This window comes from Choloepus didactylus, chromosome 15 (genome assembly GCF_015220235.1).
Source record: "Choloepus didactylus isolate mChoDid1 chromosome 15, mChoDid1.pri, whole genome shotgun sequence".
In the NCBI taxonomy this organism is placed as follows: Eukaryota; Metazoa; Chordata; class Mammalia; order Pilosa; family Megalonychidae; genus Choloepus; species Choloepus didactylus.
Window position 1 is genome coordinate 11,237,397 of NC_051321.1, and position 24,735 is coordinate 11,262,131.

General features: G+C 50.1%; 1 protein-coding gene across 7 annotated transcripts in view; it reads right to left on the minus strand.

Annotated features, from left to right (window-relative positions):
- The window catches only part of TACC2 (transforming acidic coiled-coil containing protein 2), a 221,079-nt gene that overhangs the window by 44,075 nt on the left and 152,269 nt on the right, over window positions 1-24,735 (minus strand). For all 7 annotated transcript variants that reach the window (XM_037803966.1, XM_037803961.1, XM_037803964.1 and 4 more), the window contains exon 8: window positions 7,311-7,447. In XM_037803966.1, the coding sequence (XP_037659894.1) occupies window positions 7,311-7,447 (137 nt within the window). The remainder of the gene's footprint in view (window positions 1-7,310; window positions 7,448-24,735) is intronic.

Consider the following 24,735-nt stretch of genomic DNA (forward strand, 5'->3'; position numbering starts at 1 on the left):
CGAATCACACAGAGTCAGCGGATACTCTGCTTAGCCACCTGTGCATTATTACCTCCTGAAGAAAAAGCTCCCTGCCTGCCTAACGTGGCTTTCCGGTCTATAACTGACATGCCCTAATTACACATCATGGACCAGGGAGCCTAATCTTCATCGCAGGGTTTCTTAACCTCAGCGCTGACATTTTGAGATGGTTGGTTCTCTGTTGTGGAGGATTGTTCCGTGCACTGTAGGATGTTTAGCAGCATCCCTGGCCTCTTCCCACTACCTGACAACAGCTCTCCCAGCTCCCCATTTGGAACAACCAAAAATGTCTCCAGACAAACCCTTGTGGATCACACTCCCTTTATCCAGTGTATGGATGCATGAGTAGATAAATGGGGGCAAAAACTAAATGAAAAATAGGGTGGGATGGGGGGATGATTTGGGGGTTTTTGTTTTTATTTTTTATTCTTATTCTGATTCTTTCTGGTATAAGGCAAATGTTCAAAAATAGATTGGGGTGATGGATGCACAACTATATGATGGTACTGTGAACAGCTGATTGTACACCATGGATGACTATATGGTACGTGAATATATCTCAATAAAACTGTATTAAAAAAAAATGTCTCCAGACAAAAACTGTCCTGGTTTAAGAACCACTTCCTACTGTGCGGGGCAGGGTGCTCTGTGGGGTCATTTCAGGCTGGGCTGACCCTTTGATGCACTCTTCGGAGGATCCCTGGGTAAAGAGGCTTTCTTAGACCGGTGGAAAGGTCACTACAGAGAGCAGACCCTGATTTTCCAGAACAAGTGTGGTCAAATTGGTTTCTCAGCCCACCCCCACTGGGTTTCTAAATGTCCTCACACCATATCTGCATGAAGGTACTTCATTCATTAACTCCACAAACAATGTGGGGGGCACCTCCTCCATGTCAGCTGCTGTGGGGTACGACACGAATATAGAGGTAAGAAAGAACAAGACACAAACCAGTCACTGCACTTCGTATGGGTTGAATTGTGTTTCCCAAAAGAAAAGTTCAGTTCCTAACCCAGTCTTGTGTCTATGACCTTATGTGGAAACAGGGTCCTTGAAGATGTGTGTGTTGGTTTGAATCTATTATGTACCCATGCTCTTTGAATCCAATCTTGGGGGTGGGATCTTTTCATTAGGTTGTTTCCATGGAGATGTGACCCACCCATTCAAGGTGGGTCTTTATTAGTTTACTGGAGTCCTTAAGAGAGTTCAGGGAAAGAGAGAGAGCTCAGAGCCAACACAGACCCAGATGCTTGGAGATGCAGACAGAAAGACATTTGGAAATGCTAAGCCAAGAAATGAACCCAGGGTTTGCCCCGGAGAAGCTAAGTGAGAACCCACAGACGCTGAAAGCAATGCAACCTGGAATTGGAGGACCAGTGGACACCAGCCACGTGCCTTCCCAGCTGACAGAGGTGTTCTGGATGCCATCAGGCTTGCCTCAGTGAAGGATCGTGGCTGATGCCTTAGTTTGGACATTTTAATGGCCCTAGAAATGTAAATTTGTGAACTTATAAGCCCTCATTGTACAAGCAAATCCATTTCTGGCATTTTGCATTCTGGCAGCCTTAGCAAACCGGAACAATGTGATTAGTTAAGATGAGGCCAACCTGGATTAGAGCGGACCCTGATCCAATGTATCTGGGTTCCTTAGAAGAAGAGGGAAACTTGGACACACAGACGGGTAGAAGGCCACACGCGACCGGAGTGCTGAGCTGCAGGCCACAGAACACCAAGGACCACTGGGCACAGCTGGAAGCCACGAGAGGCCAGGAAGGAAGCTCCCCCACAGGATTCAGAGGAAGCACGGCCCCGCTGACACCTTGGTTTCAGGCTTCTGCCTCCCGGACCATGAGACAACACATTTCTGCTGTTTTCAGCCACCCAGATTGTGGTACTTCATCACAGCAGCACCAGGAAACTCAGACACGTGTCCAGGTGTTCTCCACCCCCCCACTCCATCAGCGTAGAGCCGGGCAGCACGTGCCCTGGAAGCCAACACGTGGCTCTCTGGCTCCAGGTTTCCAGCTAAGCCTGAAGGCCAGTCAGCGTCTGTGGGCCAGCAAATGAAAAGGCTGACTGGGGGCCAACAAAATCCCCAAGTTAAGGAAATAGCAAACGTGTTTAGAAATGAGGGAATCTCAAGGAAAGGAAGAAAGCTCATAAGGGACCAGGATGTCACCCATCTGATTTTCCTACCTTCTCCAAAGGTCACATTTCTTAGCCTTGCTGGACTGTTGCTCCTGGGAGCACTGGCTGCCGGCTGTGTTGGTGCTTCTCTCTCCCTCCCTCCGTTCCCTTGCCCTCCATCCCTCCTCCCCGGCCTCCTCTCCAAATGAGCTTGCTCTGGCAGGGATCCCATGGGCCCAGTTGACCAACAGCGTGACGCATGGGCATCCTGGCCTCACTCATATATTCTTAACCTAAACCAATATACCCAAGATGAACGGTCTCAGCTATAGGGAGTGTAGTTTTATATCTCCTAAATTAACGAATAATAATCGATAGCAATTAATAACATTTATTCTGGGAAAAGTCTCCATTTTAAGTCAGCTGATGAGCTATAAATGGAGCATCACTTGGTCCTTATGTGGCGCTCTGCTAGATAAAGAGCTGATCCGGTGGGTGAGCACAAAACCTTGGCCAAGATTCCTTCACCTGGCTGTGCCTCATTATTGCCGTCCCCAGCACTCCTAGGATTGCAGCAGAATCCAAGGCTATGCCCCGACACTGTCACACAGAAAGTGCTCCCAGATGTTCACTATTGTTCTGTCATTATTATCAAAAGGTGTCCTTAGCAGAGCCACACACACAGGGCTGGATTACACAGCTGTGTTCCTGGGAGGCTATCTGGGGTTTCTGGGGTCCCTAGGCATCCTGGGGTACACTCATGGGACCGATGGGGCCCCTGTGCTGGTGTGGATGTTGAGCGATGTCCAGCAAGGGCATTAAGGGAAGTCAGCGGGTGCCCATGGGGTGGAGTGCTGCCAGGCTCCTGGAGCCCCCACCTGAGGAACCAGGTGAGTCAGCCAAGGCAGGGAGGTGAGGCCACACTCCTCTCACCGTCCCTCATCTGCCAACAAGGCCCCCTGGTTTCCCAGTCTCCTCTCCATCCCAGGATGATTGGGCTTTGGACCTGGTGGCTGGGACCCCAAATTCACCCGGCCGCCCGGTGCAGGGCCGGCCTCTGCCTGGGCACTGTCTGCTGCCCACCAGCGACATCACATGCCCTGCCGGAGCGTTTCCTCCTCCTCCTCCCACTCAACTGCCTCTCAGAATCCCCAGCAGAGCTCAAAAAAGCCGTGGATTCCTCACCCCACCCCAGGAGTAATTCAGCAGGCTGGAGGTAGGGCCCATGGGCATGGCAGTGGGAACAGGCTCCTGAACCAAAGGACGGATAAGCAGGAGAGCAGGAGGGAGGAGGAGGAGGGGAGGGGGCAGAGAAGGACCTAGGGATGGTGGGGGAGGATGCGGACGGTGATGCTGAACCTCCCCCCAAGAACCCACCCAGAGAGGATCCCTGATCACCTACAATTGTGGCTCACCATAGCCAGACTCCAAAGACGAGGCAGCCTGGAGGTGCCCATAGCCACAGGAAGGCTCGGCTCGGCCTGGGCAGGTTGGAGGAGAGAGCCGGGCAGAGGAAGGGGCTGGAAGCTTGGTGGTGGGGGGGATGCATCACACTCATGCACAGGCAGAGAGCACCAGGCTGTCAAACGCCCAGGGCCTGGCCTCCTCTGTCAACCGCCCGGCCTTGTCCCTGGACCCAGGCACGTGTGGCACCCGAGGCCCAGATGAGGGGGCAGCCCGGCCGATGGGAGCCTGCGCGTTTCTGGCAGCCACATCTGGGACGAAGAGCCACAGCCCCAACTCACTGCTACTCAAGCCTGAGCAGGCTCTTCAACCTCAGCAAACCCTTGTGGTCGGGGTGACGGGAGCAGCAGGTGTGAGCCTCCATCAGGGCACAGGGGATGCCAGCAAAGGGCACCACCATCTCCCAGCTCGTGCACATGCCACAGGGGCACCCTGCTCCCTTCACCCCTGCCCGGTGCCCCGAGGCTCCCCGTCCCCGCAGCACAGCCCTCCCAGAAAAGACGAGAGGTAGTGACAGCATGGGTGGAAACAGGGCCTCCTGCTGCAGGCCCCGTGAAGACGGGGCCCTGGGTGTGCAGAGGCCCTTTGGGTCTTCTCTGCCCACAGGAGGGAAAGGAAAGTCCCAGGAACGCCAACACCCGAGGCTCAGGGCAGGGAGGTGCTTCCAGTCCCCACCAAGGCCCAACATGGGCCTGTCCCTGCGCTGGGCAGTTTCTGGGCAAGAGCAAGTGCACAAGTTTCCTCCCTGGAGGGGAGTGACCAAGTGCAACCTTGGCCAGGAGTCACGTTCCCAGGAGGAGGACAAATGTCGGAGGAGCCCGCCTGACCTCACCAACATGCCACCCCCACTGACCCTGCTCGCCGCCCATCTTACAACCCCTTTGCTTTCATCCTCTGCCCTGGGGGCATGGCCCAGGCTCCCAACTTCTAGAACGGGCTGGCAGGGAGCTGTCCCTGCACATGTCCTAGTACCAGCTGGCACAGCAGTGACATTCATCAAACACTACTAAGTGCCAGCCCCAGGCTCTGGGCTCAACACGCCAGCTCACTCTGTCCCACAAGGGCCCAGCAAAGTCGGCCCATCCAGGCCTGTGGGGACAGCTGCCTCGTTCCGAATGGAAAGGACAGGCCTGGGTTCCTGTCCGAGCACCCCAGCACCAGCTGTGAGTCTGCAGGCAAGTTCCATAGCCTCCGCCTATCACTGGGGACACAGGGTGAGGATACCCACCCCAGAGGGCTGCTGGGAGCCCTGGAGGTGATTCCCTCTCACCTGAGTTAAAGATGAAACACACAAAGGACCTAGCACAGGCCTGGCACATGGCAGATGCTTAAACGGGAGTTATTATTTAATTATGCGACTTTTAATTATGTCCCTCTTGGCCAGTTTTGAGTTCTACTAAAACGGTCGCTATCATAATCGCCAAGCATCCCATTTACAGGACATGGAAGGCTGGAGTGGAAGCATCTTGAGGGCTCACAGGCCAGCCTCCTCATTTTACAGCTGAGAAAAACTAAGCTCAAAGAAGCTGAGTCCTGCCCACCACCCCCCACCCCACGATGAGGGGCAAATGCAAGATGAGCAGCCGGTGTTTTGCTCATCCTTCCATGCCACAGAGCACAAAGGGGCTGCAAGGACCCCTGGTAATGCGACTGGTTGTTTTGTAAAATGCAGGTTTCCAGCAGGAAGAATCAGGTCTTTATTCACAGCCAAAGGTCCCAGCTATTATTTCACGTGGTGCTTGCAATATTTTTAGCAACATCCTGGGTTCTTAGCAAAGGAAAATCAAACAATAGACTTTACTTTCTTGCCCTTTCTTTCCTGTGGTTCTCAGAAGGAGCTTTTACTCTCCCTGAGCACCTACGCAAGGACTGCCACCTTCTCACACCTTGGTAACGCCCCGTGCTGGCCTGCAGAATGGACGCGCAGCCCTTGCTTGTGGGGGGCCATTGCTAACAAGTGATCTTTGTACAGCCCAAGCTGGGGGGCTTTAGCAGACAGAGTTCTGCCCTCAAGACTCCTTATTGTGTAATCCTCATCCATCTAGCCTCACCGTAGCTTTTTCTAAGGGGGGGGAAGCAAAAACTCCGTGTTCAAAGACTCCAACCAGCATAATCAAAGGTTCCGGAGGCCTGTGACTCAGTGGCAATTAGCATCTCCAACCCCTTCCCTGGTGTGGTTTTTTTCTCAATCCTCTAGATTCACTCATGCATTTAGAAACTGCCACCTAAGGAAGGGATGGGTGTTGCATGTGTGCACACGTGTGCATGCATGTGTGTGTTTTTAAGAATGGAGATTGTCTTTGCATTGTTGAGAAGGAAGCCAGGCAAAAGGAAAAAAAGGCAGGGCCAAAGAAAAGAGAAGTGGCCATCCGAGCCCCAGAAGGAGACATGACTGCAATCCCTGAGGACACACATGCTGCAGAAGTGGCCTTCCCTGTACACACTTGGGTCCCTGGGGATGCAACACCCACTGAGACACACCCTCACTTTCCTTCTAGCTTCCTTTCTAAGGCACCCCACACACTTATAGGCACGAACTTATTATGTCCACAAAAAGGAATGGTTTATTCTTAATTATGTGTTTAACCTGGAGATTACAAGGTATTTGTCATTCCGCCACTTGCCATTCAAATCTAAGGGTGAATTTTAGAAAATACTATGGGAAATGAATCTTCATATGCTTTATTAATGTAAGAAGGAAGGGAGGGAGGAAGAGAGAGGAAGGGAGCACAGTCTGCCTCGGGAAGGTCAGCCTGGTCAGAGGACGAGACGGACCCTGGGAGCAGCTGCTGGAGGACTTGGGGTCCTAGGTGTGCAGAGAGTAGAAGAGAGTTTGGCCCTGCAGACCCCTCATCATCTGGGAGCACTGTGGCCATAGGAGGGCAAGAGGGGGGCCTTCTAAAGTGCAGGGCATGGTACCACCCGGCTCCCCAACCAGCCTGCCGGGCTCTCTCTGGTCCACTGGCTCCTCCTGGGCCCCATATTAAAGTTCCATGCGGGAGGCGCTGGTGGACCTGGGAGATGTGCAGAGAACACCTGCCGCGTGGGCTGGGTGGGGGTGGGGAACGAGACCTGGCCCATCCCCCCACAGTAACCACATCTGAAAGGCCCCCAAAGGTCCAGGTTTCAACTTAGGTCAGGGAGGGGGGGAGGCTGGGAAAGTGACAAGAAAAACCAGGTCACAGGAGGTTAACGAGGAATGCACCAGCCACCCATGGACTGATCCGGCTCTCGGTCACTTCCCCTTCTTGCCCATTTGCTGACTCTTTTCATTCCCCAAGCCTATGGGCACAATGCTCCTGGAATATAAATGCAGATCCACATGGTCCATCCAGAACTAGTGCCCTTATGGGAGCCAGGGTCAAATATTAGAATTCCAGACCTCGCTAGGAACTTCCAAGAACCACCTGCCCCACCCAAACCCGATCCTTCAAGCTAAAAGCACCCAGAGTGAAATGAATGCTTTCCCCAGACCTTCCCTAAAGTTCTGCAAAGTGAAACAGAATAACCCACCGCTTATATCTGCTCACCCTGAGATTTCACAAAAACCTACAAAACACATAAAACAGCTCAGAGCTGGGGGTGCCCTCCTCCTCCGCGTCCCCAGGAGGAATCGATGGGAACCCCCGGGGCTCACGGCCGCCTGGCTGCTCCCAGGACCCCCCTCGCCCCTCCCAGGAAGGTCCCGACACCTGATTACCTGGTTCTTCCGGGGGCGGCTGTGCACTGGCCTCTGGCTCTGGGATGACTTCGGGGGGTGGAGGGGGTGGCGCTGGTGGAGCTTTGACAGGGGTCGTCGACTCGGGGGTCTCGAATGCTTCTTCAGAGTCAGAACTCCTGATGGACAGAGAGGGAGGGAAACCCAAGGTTAGATGAGGGCCGGGGCTTGTGTTTGCGCAGAGGAAACCCAAGTCCACCCCAGAGCCCATAGGGGCAGGCTCCCTGCTCAGGAAAGTCATCTTGCTGCATGATTCCCAAGAGCGACCTTATTATCACCCGCTCTGAGTGCCCAAATGATATATCCTGTGACTTCAGCAATCTCGAAATACATACTTCTCAACTTAGTGGCAAATACCAACAGTGGAACCTGTTGATGAACTTTCCCACCCGCTTTTAGTCAGCAGGCCTTAGAGGCATTCCGCAAGTCCCAAGGAACGCTTTTCAAAGCTGGGGGACCCCTGGGACGACCCCCCCTCCATGCAACTGAAACTCCATTCTGCCTTTCCCCACAGCCCCCCATGAACCTCCTCCACTGCCCCTTCCTCTCGGCACTTCTCATAACTTCTTTAGATTTGTTCACTTTTTCACCGTGTTTACTATCTTGCTCCTCTGCTGAGCTGACAGTGCCATGAGGGCAGGTGGCCTCTGCCATAGCACCCCAGGGTCTAAAACAGTGGGCAGGGAGTAAACACCTGTTGAATGAATGGGAGCTGGCCAGCCCGCGCCCCAGCGGGAGAAGGGTCCTTGGATCTTCACCCAGAGAGCAGGAGCCAAAACCCACCCAGAAGCAGCCCCACTCAGGGGCAAGGGAGGTACTGGCCAAACAGGACCAAAGCTTCATCCTGGGTTGTAGAAAAGCCAGAGAGCCCAGGACCCACTGACCAGCAGCCCGTCCCAGCTGCTTCCACTGGAGGCTCATTTTAAGGCAGGAAGAACGAGGTTTCCCCAAACCACTTTGTGAGTTGTGTGTCCAGCAGGCAGAAGGCAGCTCCTCACCCAGAGGCCTGCCTCATCGGCTCAAAATACCCAGTGGTCCACGTCCCAGGCCTCACCACCCCAGGAGGACAGCCAGAGCAGAAGACGCCCGTCTCAGATACTTTAAATAGACCAAAATACCAATTTATTCATTAGCAACAAAGAAGTTAAACATCCAGAGGATGGACACTCATGACTGCTGATTGGCACAAACGGTCCCAGCAGCAAATCTGGATGGAGACATACAACAGGGGGTGACGCAGCAAGCATGGAAGGTGACGAGGGACGCGGGGGGAGACCGAGGCACACAGGCCCCACAACGTGGAATGCTCAAGCTGCTGAGCTCCTGGCAGGGGTCAAAGGACCGGTGACCTTGGAAAAGGCCACATCTTCTAAAGACCATCAGCCAGAAGAGGCCAGAACCAAAACTCTCCCTCTGGTCAGCCAGTTGAAGAGAGACATCCGGCCAGCTCCCCTTCAGAAAACAGACATCAAGGTTTTTATAACTTGTCTGTCAGTGGCTCACATCATCCATGCCGGGGAGCCCCTCCCCAAGGACCGTGGCCCCCTCCACCCAACTATAGATTACAAGAGTAAATTCCTAATCCATGCAAAAACAACAGAGGAGATGCTGATTTTACAAAGACATTAATAATAAAGGACAGCTTTAGTCTATGGGGAGAATTTAAGATCCACACCTTGACAACAACAGATGTCGGTACCTGAAGTTTTGCAGAGTCTGTTAACCGGTATGAGAAACACAATGAGATTATGCAGATGAGCATCGAAGACGAGCAAACAGGACTTTCATCAACTGAGTGGCCCCTGGGTATGGCCGAGGGAACCCCGGCCCTCACCCCTGGCTCCCAGCACTGCCTGCACCAGGGAAAATGCCCATGGGACGCACAGAGCCCACTTGCCTCTTTCCAGAGCTTCCTTGAAGTACCGGGAGACCGGGGTCCCTCGTGCTGGTCACGGCTGTCCACACCCACCGGGCCCATTCCACTGGGGACCACATCTGCCAGGAGGCAAAAGCCATCTCCACCGAGGAACAGCTTCTGCTCCCCAAATCCACACCCCTAACTCCCGTGCTGGGATCAACAGGATCGAAATCTCTTTAGACGTACAAAAAAGTTAGCTGCAGCTCCAGGCCACGGATGCTGTGAGCTTCTCCGGCATCCAGAGGCCCTGAGGCCGCCCTGCTCGAGCAGAGATGCAGAGACAGACGCTGTGTGCTCTCTGCAAGCTTCTGCATCTCCAGGCGCTGGCACTGGGCGGCTTTGGAGCACAAAGGGCCCCTGCTCTTTTCCAACGGCACAAGCAAGCAACAGGGAGCACCGGATGCTCTTAAGCTCTAGCAGCTGAATTCCAATGAGGTCTTCATTGGTGCAGCTGCCCGGCGCACACACCTGCTCAAAAGGGACAAGCATTCACCATCGCCCTGTGTGTGTGTGTGTGTGTGTGTGCATTCACCATCGCCCTGTGTGTGTGTGTGTGTGTGTGTGTCGGGGGGGGTATACCAAACCCCTTTGTGGTGTGATGTCTATTTACAATGAATTATTTCTGGGTCAAAACACCTGGGGCCACCATGGACCATTAGACGTCATTCACTTCCGGCACTGCCTGCCTCGTTTTCTTATTTCCACCCCTCTCCCAGGAGCAGAGCGCAAGTTAATTAGAGGAGGCGGATGGCAGCTTTTTTAATTAGCTCTTTTCCCCTATTCAGTTTCCCAGGGGCTCAAAAACATTTCGAAGAGCAGGGATTTCTCCGTCCACCCACAAAGAGTCTGTACATAAAAATAAAGCAGCATTTGGGAGTCCCAAATGCATTAAAACAATTCCCACTGCTTATTTGATTTTTTTTCCTTGCTATAAGAAACTAAAGTACAAGAAATTATTCTGTTGAGGCTCCACGTGCTTTCCAAATGAAAGAAAAGGAAATTAACTTAATCTGCCACAAATATACACCAGAAAGAGAAGTGTGCCACCAGTCTGCTAAAACATCTCTAAATATAGGAAAATATATTTACCGGGATACACATATGCTATGTTCACTGTATAAGCAGATATGCAAATGCCTGCAAATACAAGCAAATGCATGCACTTACACAGTGTAAACAGATAGTTCCTAATGGTTGGGCATTAATTATAGTGACTTAAATTCCCAGCATGAAAAGCACTGCCAGATATCCTGGTACCTGCATGATAACAGCTACCACTTGTTGAACATTTTATTATGTGTCAGGCATTGTTCTAGGCTCACTTAGATGCTTATCTAAAATCTTCAAAAAAAAAATCCTGCCTGGTGGAGAGCAAGCCCATATTACAGATGAGACAACTATGGCTTAGGGAGGCAAATTATTTTGCCTGAGGCCATATAATTAGCGACTGATGGAAGCCAGGGCTCAAATATAGAAACGTCTCCCGCTAAGATCTGAGCCCTTTATACTACACCAGCGGCTTCCTTTGTTTCTAGCAACAGAAATCTGACACGAAATTCCTATGCATAGAAAAGATAAAAGTGGTATCTCATTTCTTTTATCAGCTCAATTTATAAGGTATTCTTATTATAGAGTTTACCACTGGGAGCAATTAAACTGTTTTGATGAACTTGAAGATCTGGCATTGGGGGCTGGGGATGTTAGTAGCAGCTCGTACCTGCTTATTTCTCTCCTGGTTGCACATTATTTGGAAAATGTACGACATACAGACGAGTGATTACAAACTGCAGCTGTGTTTTAACAGCTTGTCCTGTGATGAGCTTTATTTGTTGATTAGGTAGGAGAGGCAGGGAAGCACAAGGCAAACATAGTGGTGGCAGTCAATACCAGGCAGTGTGGCACATGCAGTGAGCAGGGAAGATGGAGACTCTTAACCCCAACTGTGGACACACTGTGCTAGCCACAACCCAAACTGCTGAGCCCCCAGTATGTGTTAGCACCATCTAAACTATTTTTTCAACTGAACTTCAGAGACTCTCTGTAGAGCTCTGGAGGTCCACAGAGCACAGTTTGAAAATCACTGCCCCACACAATGCTGAGGGCAGCCCTCCACAGATAACACACTGTGTCAAAACAGAACCATCCATGGAAACTGTTCCCAAAGAAGAGTCCAGTAACTGGCAACAAGTAGAACTCAGTGGCCTGTTTCCCCATATTTTTGGCTTGGTTTAAATATCTTCATGGTTTACTTTTATGGACTACAAAAACAAAATAGTACAAGATCAGTACCCACGCACAAATATGTATGTGCATACATAACGATATACATACACATGTGTGAATGTGTGTCTATAAATAAAACATGGGTATCCTTTAATAAAGAGGTACTATCAATGTAGTTTGCCAGCGTTTCATTACATGGTTACTTTTTGTTCAAGTTTTTTTGGAGATAATTCAAGGGCTTGGAATAATAATTTACTACCCTAGCCAATAAGTTTCCCAATGAAATTCAGAGACCACAGAATCTTCCAGCTTTGAAGCTGTTGGAAAATTTAGAGATCATATCATATTCCAACACATTTAACCTGTGTTTTAAACTAAGGGAACCGAGGCCAAGGACAGAGCCACGGTGAGAACTCGGCAATCCTGGCCCCCAGGTCCAATGTTCCACAGAACTTCACTAAGCAACTGCCCCCTCATGTATCCCCCAGTATGTGCTTCTGAAAATCTAAAGTTATCTGCACTTAAATGTTCCCTGATTATTAGGAAGTAGTTAGCGGTTAAGAGGAAGGGGATACTTCCCATACACGTATATATTTCTAGATCAGTTCCCAGCATGAGCGTGACCCCTGGCATGGAGGGGCCTGCTGGGAGGGCCTACCCAAGGCCAGCCCTTGCACCAGGAGCTCATCCCAGGACTCAGCCCCATGTTGGGTTCCCTGTGTGAGTGCATAACCTGGGCAAGACGCACCCTGCCTGAGGCCAGGCCCTTCTCCCGGAATCGAGCTCCCCTCGGAATTGAGCTCCCCTTGCCATCACCTCCCTTTCGTCTGAACGCCACACCCAGGGGAAGTAGCAGTCCTGGCTGAGAGCCCTGCATCCTGGGAGAGCAGCGGGCATCGTCCAGGCCAAAGGACCATCTGCCGTCCCTGAAGAGAGAGGGAGACCTTCCAGAATCGAAACTGCACTCTCAGCAAATCAGACTGTCCCATTCATCTTGGCATCTCAGCACCATGTGCCTAAGAGTTTGATGAATTAGTGAGTGTGTTTGAAAAACTGCTGTGTACTAGATTCTATTCACCAAAATATGCAGCTGACAGTGGATTTAGACAGCCTGGTCAGTAAAAGCTGCCCCCACCCCAACACACATATGCACACACTCACATACACATGCATGCACACTCACACGTGCACACACACAAACGAGCATCTGTGCACACACACCCCCACTCACTTCCCTTCTGCCTGAAACAACTTAACAGACTGGTAATTTTTAGTGGCTGCTTGAAAAGGATCTTTCACTTTAACTTACTCATCCTGGACATGGAGAAGGAATCTGCTCTGCAGTGTCACTGCTCGCTATTTAGGTAAAGGGAGAACACGATTTCAGCACAAACAAATGCTGACACCCATCCTCGGACTGTCAAGTGACTGCATAGCAGAGGGTGAGGTGTTGTCTCCCGTGAGCACAGAGCAAGCTCTGGCAAGCCAGGCTGCTAGAATTTCCAGGCTGACACCCTATTTGTCTGAGTGAGGTCGCCTAAGGCAAATCGAAGCAGACGACAGCATAAACATCCATCCCCAAATTCCCAGCACCTGGCGTACATGGGATCCTATTTTCTGATTCAAGCAGCTCGCACTAGAAGGCCACACTGAGGGACAGTGGTTCTCATCCTACTGGCCGCACCCTGAGAGAGAAGAGGCATGGTGAAGGGGGAAAGGCCCGGACGGAGGAGTCCAGGGGACCTGGGTACAGCCAGTTGTAAAAGGAGCATGGTTTTAAGAAACAGCAACCAACTCTGGATAACTAAAGCAAAAATAGAATTGTTAAAAGGCTACAGGAGCGGAGGAACCAGGTTTGAAGAAATAGGACTCCAGGCTCCTCAGGTCTCCAACCATTTTGGGGCTTTTTTTTTTCAGACTCAGCGTTAAATTTCAGAAAGGGGGTGTCTAATTGGCTCATCTTGAGTGGGATGCCCGTGTCTTAGCTAGAACAGGGTAGGAAACCCTAATAAACAAGCAATCCACACAGACCAAATGGAGTGGGGGAGAGAGAACCCCCAGAAGGGAATCAGGAAGTGGACTGGGTGCTAGTAGCCCACCGACCACAAATGTCCACCACGGTACCCCTGCCGGCTGTGTCACTCGCTCCCTAGCTGTGGGACCTTAGGCAGGCCACTCGACCTCTTTGGTCTCTGGATTGCTTGTCTATTGCAGGGATAATGAACTGTAAGGATACTGCCTCCTCCTCGTTACTGCAGCTCCAACTCTGCCCTTGTTCTCCAAGCACCATCAATCTTGGGAAATATACTTTGCTAGCAAACCAACCAAGTCTGCTATTTTATTTGGTCCAAGCTATTGAGTTGGGCATGCAAGAGTTTCTGGGGGATACACACAAAGTGAGGGGACAGCTGTCCGTCTTAAAAAACTTGGGTACTCTCAGAGTCCACTGACCTTGACTTCATACTTTCTGCAAAGTCTGCCCATCCCTGGACTGCAGGGATGAGGAGTGCTTCCGGAATAAAAGAGGCCTGTGGTGGTACTATGCATGTGTGGGTGTGCACTCGTGGGCCCGCAGAAACAAGACACCCCCACTTAGTTTTTATGTGTAGCAACACCAGGCACCTAGCCCAAGGGAAGTGATACTCTAGTGGCCAAGGACATGTGCACATGGCTCCCTGGGCTCAGGGAGCAAGTGATTTATAACTGGAGAAAGGCCAGACTGTGAACCAAGTCTCAGGAGAAATAAAGAAGGGAATCTTAACTGCCCTTTTATTTCTTTGCCTTCATGCATGATATCCCCCAAATCCCATTCTTTGTAGCTGAATCCCTTGCTTGAGGAACTTAAATTGCCATCTCCACTTTAAACTCAAATCCTTAAAAATCTAACAGGAAAGAGGTATTTATGATGCTAGCAAAAAAGTCCATAACACACTGAATTCAGGTAGACATAAGGAGGGACTTTCAACAGGTGGTCATTAAAATCCTTTTATATTCCCTACAAAGATCTTCAGGAACACTCACCTGGTCAGAAGCTGCTTTACAGGCAAACACCTGAGACACAACCAAGGCCCAGGAACACAAACACACTTCTCTGTTCTACCAAGTCTCATGACACAGACTTTGCACTAGCCCTCCCTGCATTTCTCAAAGGGCTTCTCCAAAAACTTACTAATTCTTATGTTATACCCTATTCTAATAGGTTTAGGGTCTGGTTTCTGAACCCAAAACAAATTAAAAGGGACAGGGCAATGTTAGAGAGAGGCACGTAGCATCTAGAAAGACTAAGTGATGGACGAAACAAACAGAGGATGTGAGAACTCAAAAGGGCAGTAATGTGTGTTCACCTGTCTAAGGACCCAGGGCCTCCCCCAGCACCTGGCAGGTAACAGATCCTCCGGACCACAGCTGTTAAAGAGAGTGGTGGGGGCTTATGTGTGCAGGCTGGAGAGCACCAGGTTAAGAAATAAGTAGAAAAAACAGCAAAATAATATATATTATGAGCTTATGTGGGTTAATATAATTATATATAAACAGACATATATACATAAATGCTTATGCAGATTTACATACATGTATGTATATATGTATGTAAAGCAGAAATACATACACAGGTAGTCAAACATCTATGTGTTGTTTTCATAAACTGAAAAAGATATCTAAAAATGGGTACCAGTGAAAACCGACTGCCTCGGTGCAGGGAAGGACCGAGCCCTTGCAGGGCAGAGCCCACTCTCGCTGCTGTGGACGTGGGGGCCTTGCCAAGTCAGCCCAGCAAGGTCTCCCAAACCTCATCCAGGTCTAAGACACAGGGACTGGGACAAGCTGGGATCCGATTAGCTGGATTATGTCCAGGGTGGCACGATATAATGAAAAGAGCCAACAAGGAATATGGAAAAGGGAGAGTGGTGGGACAGGAACGTAGCCTCTGTACTGCCTGGTGCAGAGGGCGGACACACCAGGGGTGGCCCCCTACCAGAGGTGGTCCCCCTTCCAGGCTCTTCCTGCAGGGGTGCTGCAGGGCCACCCTCCTGGTATGCCCCCAGCCAGCAGGAAGCATCCATCCTGCATCCACGGCTCACATCCCATACTCCCCACATCCTTCTGATCTCAAGTGTTGTTTCCCAGCAGGGACCAGGACCAGGGACCAGGATGGGGGTGCCCAGCCAGGGGAACTAACCCAGCAGTCTCTCCCCGCTGCTGACGCTGCACAGCTGGTTCCTCGGAGCCTCCTCCCCACACTCTCAGATCCCCACAACAGGTGAAGCATGGGGGTATCAACTCACAGGATTTCAGCAGGACCTAGCACCTGCCATGTGCTGGGCACCCGGGCAGGTGAACCAGACAGATAGGCTCCCTGCTCTTGGGAAGCTTGGGTCCTCCCGGGATCTGAGGATGAGGACCCAGGGCTGTGTGGTTCGGCAACTTGCCCGAGGGCTCAGAGCCAAGACAAGAGTGTGCACCTTCTGGTGCTTGTCCTAACCTGGATGCCTTCTTGGAGCCATGGAGGCTCCTGTGCATAGCCAAGTTGAAGGCCTGGTCTTCACGAGAGTCTTGAGCATGCTTGGGTGCCAGTAGGTTTCCTAGAGCACCCTCCCCTCCAGGGACACTGATCAAATGGCTTTCCTGCACTTGAATCACAGCTGCCCGCAAGGGCGGCCAACAAAGCTAGCCTGGCTCTCCAAGCACTCTCCCCTCCTCACCCCTTCGTCCCCTTTCCTTCAGCCACATCTTAACCTACTCCTCATTTCAATCAACAATGGGTGGGAGTCCAGGAGGCATCAGCTGGAGGTTCTTGGAAAATCCAGGGAGTGATGTGGAGAGGTTGTGGCCCACCCAGACCTCTGAGGTCCACCAAGAGGCCTCTGCAGGGGTCATGGGTCAGCCCCTGGATTGCTATCCTCACTGGTTCGCAGCCTGGGCAAAGGGCAATCTCATCATGGGGAGACAAGGGGCATGGTCGAATGCCAACCCTGGAGGACTAATCTTGGAGCGGGCTCTTCCCAAGAGAAGGCCTTTGGATTTCTGCTCTGCAGAGAGCAGGGGGGCTCTGCCCCCCGAATCTGGGCTCCCAAGAACTTCACAACTAATTTGTCCTCATCTAAGCTGTCTCGCCTTGTCCGTGTGAGTCTTTGTCTGTCTGTCTGTCTCTGAGTCTCTCTCCCCACTGCCATTCTGTTTCCCTTTTCTTCCCCAAGTCTTTGCCTTCTCCTCTCTCTGCCCCCCGTCCCTCTCTCCATCTCTGTACCTCTCTGTATGCCCCTCCCACATCCCCACAGCCCCCCTCTAGCCCAGGTGGAGACTCCCCTGTCAATGTGGATCCCGGGCTTTCCATCAATAATGAAAGCTCCCATGTTTTCACTTTATGATTCATCATTTACAGCCGTGCCTTTAAAGCGACCCTTTCCAGCCATCTACATTACTAATCATAACGACAACAGGGAGGATAATCGAGGACCCCTACCACATCGGGCATCTGCCGATGTGGCATGACCACACTACACTCAGGTCTTGGTAGGTGTTCATGCAGAGTACGTACACACCCGAGTCACGCTGAGAAGCCACTGCTTGTAACAAACACAGACACACCTCATACGTAGACTTCAACCAGCTCGTTAAAATCCGAGCAGCCCAGGAAACATGGTGAGCCCCTGGGAGAAGCTGGGAAGCTGGAACTGTAGTCACAGCGTCGCACCCGCCCTGCTGGGGCTGACGCCGAAAGGGAAGCCTCCAGAGGCCCAGATACAGGGTTCAGTGTTGGCTAAACGTCACTGATCCAAAAACTGGCCATTCTCAGGCCCCTGCCCAGAGTGGATGCTAAACAAATCCTTCCCACAGCAGCTCTCCGCTGATCAGAGACAAATCCTGTAGACCACCGCTTTTCCAGCTTCGCCAAAGAAATAGCAGCTTGCAGCCTGCTGTGCCCACCAATGAGCTGCACAGAAACATGTTTGCTCTTGGGGTGGGGATGGGGGCGGCCAGCACTCTTCAGTGAAAAGTCTGAAATGCAGAAAATGTAAAAACCTATATTCTCCCACAGCACCTTTGTAAATCTTCTGTCCCTCCTCCTCTGACCTCCTTCCATGACAGAAAAGAAAGAGTTCATTCGTCAACAACACACTCACTGCAGGGAAGTGAGTCCTGCTCGGCTCCTTGACAGCCTGCTTCTCTCTTAAGGCACCGCCTGCTTCTGTATGTTTTCCCACCATTCTCATACATAATGCAGCAACGGCAACTCGGTCTTTGACCTACTTATTAAAAATTCGGAACTGATAACGTCTAAATGAACGCACCTGCTTGCATAATATATGAATTATATGATCCTGGCATGTTGTAGAAGAAAACAGCCTGGTGCTCATCAAATATAAAATTGAGCATCCACCCGATCCGGTTGAGAATTTGTGCTCTCCCTCCTGTGCAGTGCACATCTTTGGACGGGCTCCGTAACCTCTTGGGCCTCAGTTTCCTTGACTGTGCAATGGGGCTCTTACCACATGGATTTCCTCTGAAGACCTGAGTTTATATCTGTACACTGTATTCCTGGCACAATGTCAGGCACTTAAAAGGCATTTATTTGCTCCAGTCCTTAAGCTTGTAAACTTCTACAACCAGAATTACTACGTCTTTCACCTTAACGTTTTAGAAACTTAAAGCATACTCATGCTCTTATTTTCTTTAAAGCCCCCTGTAGTCGGGGGCAGCTGCACCAGTGATTCACGAGTTTACAGAGTGATGAGAAAAGAATGATTTTCTTGCTCTTCCCACACACATAACACCCGACACACACACACATACACATTACTAAAATGGCTGTGGGCGAGGAGTTGTAAAATTAAGCAATAAATTTCACTCAAATGTTTACTGAATTAATTCACAGTCACTCAGAGGGAAATCATAATCAGCAAAATAGAAGTGCAGGCACAATTTCTTGGAGGCTCCAGGAGGCGCTTGGTTTTTTTTTTTATCTCTTGCATTCCCTGCAAGGGAAGGCTTCTCGGAGGTGGTGTTCGAGCAGAGACACAAAGAATGAAGAAGGAGCCGGCCATCACAGGGTCAGGGAAGAGGTTCCAGATGGAGAGAACCCCAAGATCAAAAGCCCTGTGGTGGAAAGAGCTTGACAAGGGCGAGGAGGGGGCTTACGGCCACTTGGGGGAGCAAAGCTGACGGGTAAGGGAGAGTCTGCCTTCCGGACTTGAGGTCCCCGAGGCAGCCACCGCCAGATCATGGGGGCTTATTTGGACAGTCCGGGCGGGAAGCCTGAAAGCCACTGGAGGAAGGGAAAGGACTCAGCCTGATATGTATTTTTAAAAGATCATTCTGATGCTCCCAGGAGTAGGAGCAGGAGTGGGGAGATCAGCAGATCAATGAATGGGCTGTTGCGCCATCCAGAAGCGGACAGAGCGAGCCTTGGACCAGAAAAAGTACCAGATCCGAGGCGTTGGGTCAGAGCATAAGGCGAGTGTCAAAGAAAGGGTCAGCATTGCAGGCTGAGCCTTTTTAAAGTCCCTGCTGAAATCCACACCTATTTTGACTTGCATTATAATTGACACAAGGCAAAAAAAATAGTATTTCCTAATTCCAAGAGAATCTAAATCATCTTTTATACTGGCTGATTTAATTATAACAAAAATGTCAGAGCCATAATGAGTGGGTTAAATATGACAAGGCTGATAAGTAACCTCAGCTTTCAATAACACATAAAAAACCCTGGTGAATAAATACAATTTCCCACATCAAACAAGTAAACACACATCACTGTCTCCAGGATAAAGGGTTTGGTGACAACATCCCAATTAAGTTAAAAGAGATTCTCAGAAGTGACTTTCTTGTCAACAAACTACTCAATTTTACGATGAGAAACAATAAGTATAAATCTGGCAGAAGGCAACTTGGCTACTGTCTGGATCCCTCACGCCTTCAGGTGCTGACTTACACACAGCTCCTACCTTCTCTCTTATTCTCATGGTGAGACGTTCAAGGCCAGCTCTGTGCTTTGTTTTCTCAAATCTCTTGCATCAAGGCTCAGCTTTTTCCATCATCGCTGTTATTTAAAACTCGTACTTCCAGTTTCAGCTTGAATGGATGTACACGTAATTACATGATTTGGGGATTATCTCTCGTTTGCTTTATTAGTCAGAGGACATCTCAGTAGATAGAGTGGAAGGAGCAAGAAAAGAAAAGAAGCCAGGATTTTGTCAAGGTTTTGGCTTAAGCAACTGGGTGAAGGGGTGGAGCTGCTGTACCGGGGCCCGAACAGGAACAGAGAAGCCAAAAATAAGAAAGAAAAGCTCTGACTCTCGATATTTGCACATCACTCTTCCTTCAGAGGCCAACACCAGAGGCGGCTCAGGAAAGAACGGGCCACCTCAAGCATCAGAATCCACAATGATAATTCCACCAACTCACCATTCCCTAGCTGCTCAACTTAAGTAACCAAAAAAGTTAAAACAGACATCAGTGATGGAAAAAGAGCATTTCCCCAAAGAATGCAAACATGCCCAGGTATAGAAACACAACCAGAAACCTCCTAAGTACCATTTCAAGACCGAGGCTGCACAAACCCAGCACCCCCTCTTTGGAAGCCCAGTTCCCCACCGGACTTGGAGGCAGAGCTGCAGCCTGAGAGCGGAGGGGAGAGAGGGCAAGGAGGGGAGGGCTGCTCAGCAAGCAGACTCCAAGGGGACAAATGCTGACTCGTGACCGTCAATGGATACCTCTGCCTGAGGGATGTCCAGAGGAGAGCTTGCTCACCCAATGGCTGTGCATCAAATGCTCTCCATCTAGGGTCTTTCCAGGTCCCAGACAAGAGAAAGTAAGAAAGACTGGCTTCCTGTCACCCAGACCCAGGCCCACCCACGGTAACATGGCCCTGGGAACCCTCACCTCCTTGGAGAACGCAATGCCCCTGCTCCCCGCCCCTCCCTGTCCAGGTCTGGTGCTCCCAGCAGGGCCCTGGTGCTTTGGAAGTGCCAGGCCTGAGCCTGGGGCCCGGACACCCCCAACTCCACGCCGTTCCCGGCTCCCTTCTTCCCCCAGCACAACCATACTGCTCCCAGGCCTGGGGCTTGTCTGCTGACCAGCTTCATTACCTCCTTCCAGCTCTCCTGCTGCCCAGAAAGCCTTCTGCCTTGGGCTGGCTACAATCTGGCCCCACCCTTAGGACATTTTAAAGGCCCTGAGCACAGCCTTGACATTGTTCCTGGATTCCGTCTCCCCAAACTCAGGTGCCTTTCTCTCTGCTTCGGCCTCCCTCCTCGGCTCCTTCAATAACCAGAAGCAGCATCTCAGATTCTGAAATTCACGCTGCCCTCCTGTTCGCTAACTGGTTGTAACTGATCCTGTACAAATTCTGGCTTTCTACGGTCAGACCAGCCCTTTCAACAGCTCTACTCTGCACAGCTGTCTACAAGGCCATACATTTTTCAGAAAAATAAATCTACTTTTGTCCACATGTTCAATGGAATATGAAGTAAAACTGCATGGCGTTTTGCTTGGATATGAGGGCAGGAGGCGGCTCCACTGTGAGCCCTGGACACGTGTCCCCTCACCCTTGTAGGACAACAGCCCACACTGTTGCAAACGCCCCGGTCACAGCCGCCCTCACAGGAAAACATCATCCAAGGCAGACATCAGAGTGGCTGGTCTTTATCAACCAGCGAAAACCTCAAGTGGGAATTCCAGGAATGCCAAGTTTCAAAGGATCCTAAAAGGCAAAGGCAGGCTCTTAATTCTAAGAATAAGGGTCCATATTCTAATAAGGCCCAATCTCTGAGATTACCGATCTGGAAGCCCAGAATGAAAGAAAGACCAATAGTGTTATGTGGAGCAAGATGAAGAAACAAAGGTGGGCTGTTTTTTCTTTTCTTTTCCCTGAACACAAAGCCAAATCTGACCATGCGACTCCCCTTTTAAATCCATTAAAAGCTTCCCACTGTTGCCAAGATAGAGTCCAAACTCCTTGGCCTGACGCCTCAGGTCTTCCATGATATGTCCCTGCCATTTCCCCATGGTTCCACGTCCCGTCCCCTATGCTGTGTGCCAGTGCTCGGGCCAAACCAAACAGCCTGCCCTCCACCTGCCCTAGTTTGTCCCACTCCCTCTGCCTGGCGGTCCTTCCTGCCCAGCAGATACCAGCTCATCTTTGTAGACTCAGCAAAAACATTGCCTCCATGCAGCCTTCCCATCCTGTTCTCCCCATTCCTTGCACCCCCACTGAAGGCTGATGTGCCACCCCTGCCTACAGCACCCATGTGCACGCATAGGTGTATGGCCTTGGTCTCCCCCGCTCTGTGAGACCCCAGTGGGCCTAGTTATGTCCCCCCAAGATGCACGGGGTCTGGTCCCCACTTCTTTATCTGCAGTCATCATTCTGCCACACTGGTCTTTTTTTTTTTTTTTTTTAACTTTTTATTTTGAAATACTTTCAAACTTGCAGGACAGTTTAAAAAATAATGCAAACTCCATACAGAGAACTCCAACATACCCCTATCCTACCCCTCAGATACCCAGATCCACCAATTTTAACGTATTGCCACATTTGCCATATCATTCTATGTATCCATCTATCAATCCATACATCTACCCGTCTATCCATCTGTCTGTTAATCCATTTTCTGAACACTCAAGTGTAGGCTGTAAACATCATACTCCTTGAACACCTAACACTGCCATCTGCATTTCCAAAGACAAGGATATTCACTTAGGGAACCAGCCTAAGAGCAGTTATCAAGGCCAAGAAATTCAACATTGATATAAAACTTACAGTTTATATTTCGCTTTTTTTCCATACGTTCCAATAATGCCCTTTGGAGCCTTTTCTCCTCCCTTGTTAGATCTCATCATGTATTGGATTTAACTGACACTGTTTCTTTTTAGGAGTCCCCCTTCCCTCCCTTCCCATCCTTCCCTTCCTTTCTCTCACTCTCTTTCTCTCTCTCTCTCTAATCCCCCCGTCCCCTCTGGGACTGGCTGCTGGTGATCCTTGGTCCTTGGCTTTTCGGTCACATGCAGCACCTTCTCCTTTCTGTTCTGGGTTCCTCTGACTTACAGTTTCTTCCTTTTCCTGTGGTTTCTCTTTTGTGTCCAATTTCCTTTGCTTCTAAGGACTTCGGCCATATTGGATGAAGGCCCACCCTCATTCAGTTTGTTAACATGGTCAGAGGTCCTATTTACAAATGGGTTCACACCCACAGGCAAAGGGGTTCAGACCTGAACACTTGTGGGGGAAATGATTCAATCCCCAATACATATAAACAACATAAACTTTCCCATCTCAACTATTCCCAAGCATCCCATTCAGTGGGATTAATCGCATTCACTATGTTGCCGTACTTCACCACCTTCCAGTACTAAAACCTTCCCATCGCTCCAACAGAAACCCTATATCCATTTGCATTAACTCCCCATTTCCCCAGCCCCATGACCCTGGCACCTGTACTCTAATTTCTGTCTCTATGAGCTTGCATATTCTCTAGTATTTATAGTTACCACAGGGCTTAAATTTAACATCCCAAATCTATAATAATCTCATTTGCTTTGATACCAACTTAACTTCAGTAGTCGACAATATTCCCATACCCCTCTGTACCCCCCACCTTTATGTAGTTCTTGTCATGTCCTAAATATGTCAAATTACATGCTTACACATTGTGCCAGTCTGAATGTATTATGTCCCCCAAACGCCATTATCTTTGATGTAATCTGGTGTGGGCAGACCTATCAGTGTGTTGATCAGATTGTAGTTCTTTGAGTGTTTCTGTGGAGATGCGCCCCACCCAACTGTAGGTGATAACTCTAATTAGATAATTTCCATGGAGGCGTGGCCCCACCCATTCAGGGTGGGCCTTGATTAGTGGAGCCATATAAATGAGCTGACGGGCAGAAAGAAGTCAGTGCAGCTGTGAGTGACATACTGAAGCGGAGCCATAGCCAAGAGGGACACTTTGAAGAAAGCACAGGAACTGCAGATGAGAGACACTTTGAAGATGGCCGTTGAAAGCAGACTCTTGCTCCTAAGAAGCTGAGAGAGGACAAATACCCCAAGTGCAACTAAGAGTGACATTTTTGAGGAACTGCAGCCTAGAGTAATGTCCTGGGAGAAAGCCATTTTGAAAACAGAACTTTGGAGCAGACTACAGCCACATGCCTTCCCAGCTAACAGAGGTTTTCCGGACACCATTGGCCATCCTCCAGTGAAGGTACCCGATTGCTTGGACACTTTATGGCCTTAAGACTGTAACTGTGTAACCAAATAAACTCCCTTTTATAAAAGCTGATCCATCTCTGGTGTTTTGCATTCTGGCAGCATTAGCAAACTAGAACACACATTATGAAGCCAAAACTACTCATTGATCATTACATTTTATGCATTTTCCTTCTAGATCCCATATGAAGTAAAATCTGGAGTTACAAACCAAAAAAACACAAAAAGATGGGCATTTATACATAGCCTTGCTGTTACTCTTAACAGAGAACTTTATCTTTTCACGCAGCTTCAATCTACTGTCTAGTGTCTTTTCCTTTCAATCTGCAGAACTCCCTTTAGCATCTCTAGTAGGGCCAGTCTATTGGTGACAAACTCCCTCACCTTCATTTTTCTGGAAACGTCTTCATCTCTCCCACGGTTTTGAAAGTCAGTTTTGCCAGACATGGAATTCTTGGCTGGTAATTTTTTGCTTTCAGTACACTAAGTATGTCTTCCCGCTGCCTCCTTGCCTCCATGGTTTCTGATGTGAAATTGGCATTTAATCTTATTGAGGCTCCCTTGTATGTGATTCATTGCTTCTCTCTATGGCTTTCAGAATTCTCCCTTTATCTGTGACATTCAACAGCTTGATTACAATATGCCATGGGCATGGATCTCTTTGGGTTTACTCCATTTGGAGTTCATTGAGCACCTTCAATGTATATATTCACGTTTTTCATTAAATTTGTGCGGGTGACTGAGCTTGTACCTCGACTTACCAGGCCTGGGCCAGGGGACCTGATCACCCCCTGGGGAGGGTAGTAGGTACGGGCGTGAGTGCCCTCTGCAGCCCCCCCGAGCCTAGGGAGCGAGGTCAAGGCAGCTCCCTTTTCCTCACCCAAAATGCCACTGGCAGGGGAGGCTTGCCGGAGGAAACCGCCTTTCTCCCAACTGCCCTTTCCCCACTTCCTTATCTTACCCACTCACTCCCTGGTGCCAAGGACACTCCTGCCACCGCCAGCGCGCATGCCCGTGGCCAGAACAACCCCCGCCCCGCTGCAACGGTTCCGGCGTTCTCTTAGAAC